Source organism: Octodon degus, unplaced genomic scaffold (assembly GCF_000260255.1).
Source record: "Octodon degus isolate 3935 unplaced genomic scaffold, OctDeg1.0 scaffold00062, whole genome shotgun sequence".
In the NCBI taxonomy this organism is placed as follows: Eukaryota; Metazoa; Chordata; class Mammalia; order Rodentia; family Octodontidae; genus Octodon; species Octodon degus.
The window spans coordinates 9,417,523-9,419,856 of record NW_004524638.1 but is presented as its reverse complement, the minus strand read 5'-3'; the positions used below and the strand labels follow the sequence as shown (position 1 = coordinate 9,419,856).

Below are 2,334 nucleotides of genomic sequence, written 5' to 3'. Positions count from 1 at the left end.
TTTCCTTGCTTGGGGTCATTTTTCTGTATGACAGTTTTCCTAGGGGTAACACTGTTAGGTCAGATTTTTTAACCACTTGCCTGGCCCTCTGTGTTTGTTCTGGCTTCTGGGTTTTGTGCCTGTTTTATTTGCTGCTGCTGTTATAAGGAGGGGTGAGTTAGTCTTGTGTCTGTTTTTGTGCTGCTGTGTGTGTGCTGATACTGGCGCCCTGGAGTGTCCTCATCCTAGCGCTCTTTGGTTAACTTCAGCCGCTTTCACTTCCAGGATTACCATGTGGTCTTGCTTCACGTCTCAAGTGGAGGCCAGAGCTTCATTTACGATCTGGATACTGCCTTACCGTTTCCCTGCCCCTTTGACCCATACGTGGAAGATGCCTTCAAGTCTGATGACAACCTTCAGCCACAGTTCAGGAGGTGAGGCCACTCGCAGGCGCTCACTGGCCGGCCCGCGGAGTTCTGCCCTTTCGCGGTGAATTTGTAAAGCTCGCTCACCGTGGTTGCCGCGCTGAACTGCTGTTGGAGCATGCTGCCCTTCTCACCACGCAGTGAGCTAAGGAGCGTATCCACCGTGCAAGAGGTTGGCAGTCTTTGAAAAATGTATGTGAAAAGATCTCAAGCAATTTCTTTCAGGCCTTTTGGGATTTCTCATATTCGTGTTTGGGGAGACGGGGTGCCTCATGCTGCCAAAAGTGAGAGACGTGCAGAGGCAACAGAAAATTCTGCTCTCTGTGCTGATGGCCTGGTAGAGTAAATAAAGCAGCTAGACAGCAGTACCTCCGTACCTTTGCAGCTTGGATTGCCTGCCCATAGCTTGTGAAGTAGGCTTAAAGCTATACATGGATCTCTTCACTGCAGAAGTAAAAAGCATACCTGAGCAGCTTTGTGTGTGCCAGGGCCAGCGGGGCCTTACAAAGGCTGAGTTAGAATTTCAAATGTGACCCCTCCCTGAGGACTGCATTTTGCTCTGTCTGCAGGAAATTCAGAGTGATCCGTGCTGATTGCTATTTGAAGAACTTTGCTTCTGACCGCTCTCACATGAAGGACTCCAGTGGGAACTGGAAGGAGGTCCCCCCGCCCTATCCCTGCATTGAGACTGGAGGTGAGGGGGGCGGCTGCACGGGGTTTCTGATCTCTCACTGCGCCTCGGCTGTCCCTTGAGCAGGAACAATTAGGTTTTTGTTTAGATAAAACTTGAGTGGCAAGGGCATGCTCTCTCTCTGTGTGTTTCTGAGATGCAGAAATTGAGGCACAGACTACAGTCCCTTGTCATGGAAGGCATGAGAACTCCAGGGAGAGGGGATGTGAAGGCCCAGAACCAGAACTGTAGCAGTCTGCTGGATTATTGGGTGTGCCTACTTACGCTGGACGCCGGGCAGCAGAAGGCCTGCCTACCAGCAGTTAGCAGCAGGGCCAGTACCTCCCGTGGGAGGGTTTCACGTGACGGTGGAAGGAATCCCCGGCACCCCCTTCTAATGTGTGAAGTGGTGTCTCATTGGCTTTGTAATAAAACCCCTTTCGAGGGAGGTGAAAGCTGGTGGGTTATATGTACCATTTGCTTCGTTTGTGTGTTTCTAGGCAACAGTCCAGTTGATAACTTCCTGGGGTGTAAGCGGTAGAAGTTCATTAACCCTGTTACTGTTGCCTGGCATTCGTATGTGTCTGGAGCATTGTGTATGGTTGCAGTCTTTCACAGTACTCCCACACATGGCTGATGCAGCGATGGGGAACCTTTCAGAGCTGTCAAGTAGCCAGCTGTGGTGCATGTGCCAGGTTTGCCACCTCTGCTCAGAGGCTATTGCAGGGTGCCAGAAAAATAGGGACAGTAGGATTGGTAGTTTAATGAGGAACAAAGCAAAAAATGTTGGCATAGTTGAAGGGAGGAGATATGAAAAGAGGGCTCAGACTCTGATTTTTTACGTTCTCTGTAAAAGTTCTCATTTAAAAAACTGACTTTGCTTCTTGTATACCAGTCTGCTTCCCGCTTCAGCGTTAGAACTGGGGAGACTCCTGGGCTGGAAGCGGTCCCCGCGGCTCACTGGGTAGACTCAGTCCTCTGCTGTGCAGCGCTGCCTGGGCACAGCGACCCTCAGCAGTGACCTGTGGCTCTTTTAGATGTGGCCTCCGAAGGACCTAGATATGTGGAACCTAAGAACTTAGTGTAGGCCAGCGTTTGCTAAGCGTGGCGCTGCCAGTTCTCGTCGTTTTGGGGCCCCTGCTTTGGTTTTGACGACTCAAAGCATGCCATTTTGTGCCAAGCCCCTCAGCATAGTAGTTTTCATTACCACCCAGGCCAGGTTCTGGCTTGCCCATCGGATAGCTGCCCTTCGTGTGGGGG

General features: G+C 51.1%; 1 protein-coding gene across 4 annotated transcripts in view; it reads left to right on the top strand.

The window, feature by feature from the left end:
• Window positions 1-2,334, top strand: part of Wdyhv1 (WDYHV motif containing 1) — a 23,094-nt gene that overhangs the window by 12,692 nt on the left and 8,068 nt on the right. For all 4 annotated transcript variants that reach the window (XM_004634437.2, XM_023718783.1, XM_023718785.1 and 1 more), the window contains exons 4-5: window positions 265-413; window positions 974-1,098. In XM_004634437.2, coding sequence (XP_004634494.1) covers window positions 265-413; window positions 974-1,098 — 274 coding nt within the window. The remainder of the gene's footprint in view (window positions 1-264; window positions 414-973; window positions 1,099-2,334) is intronic.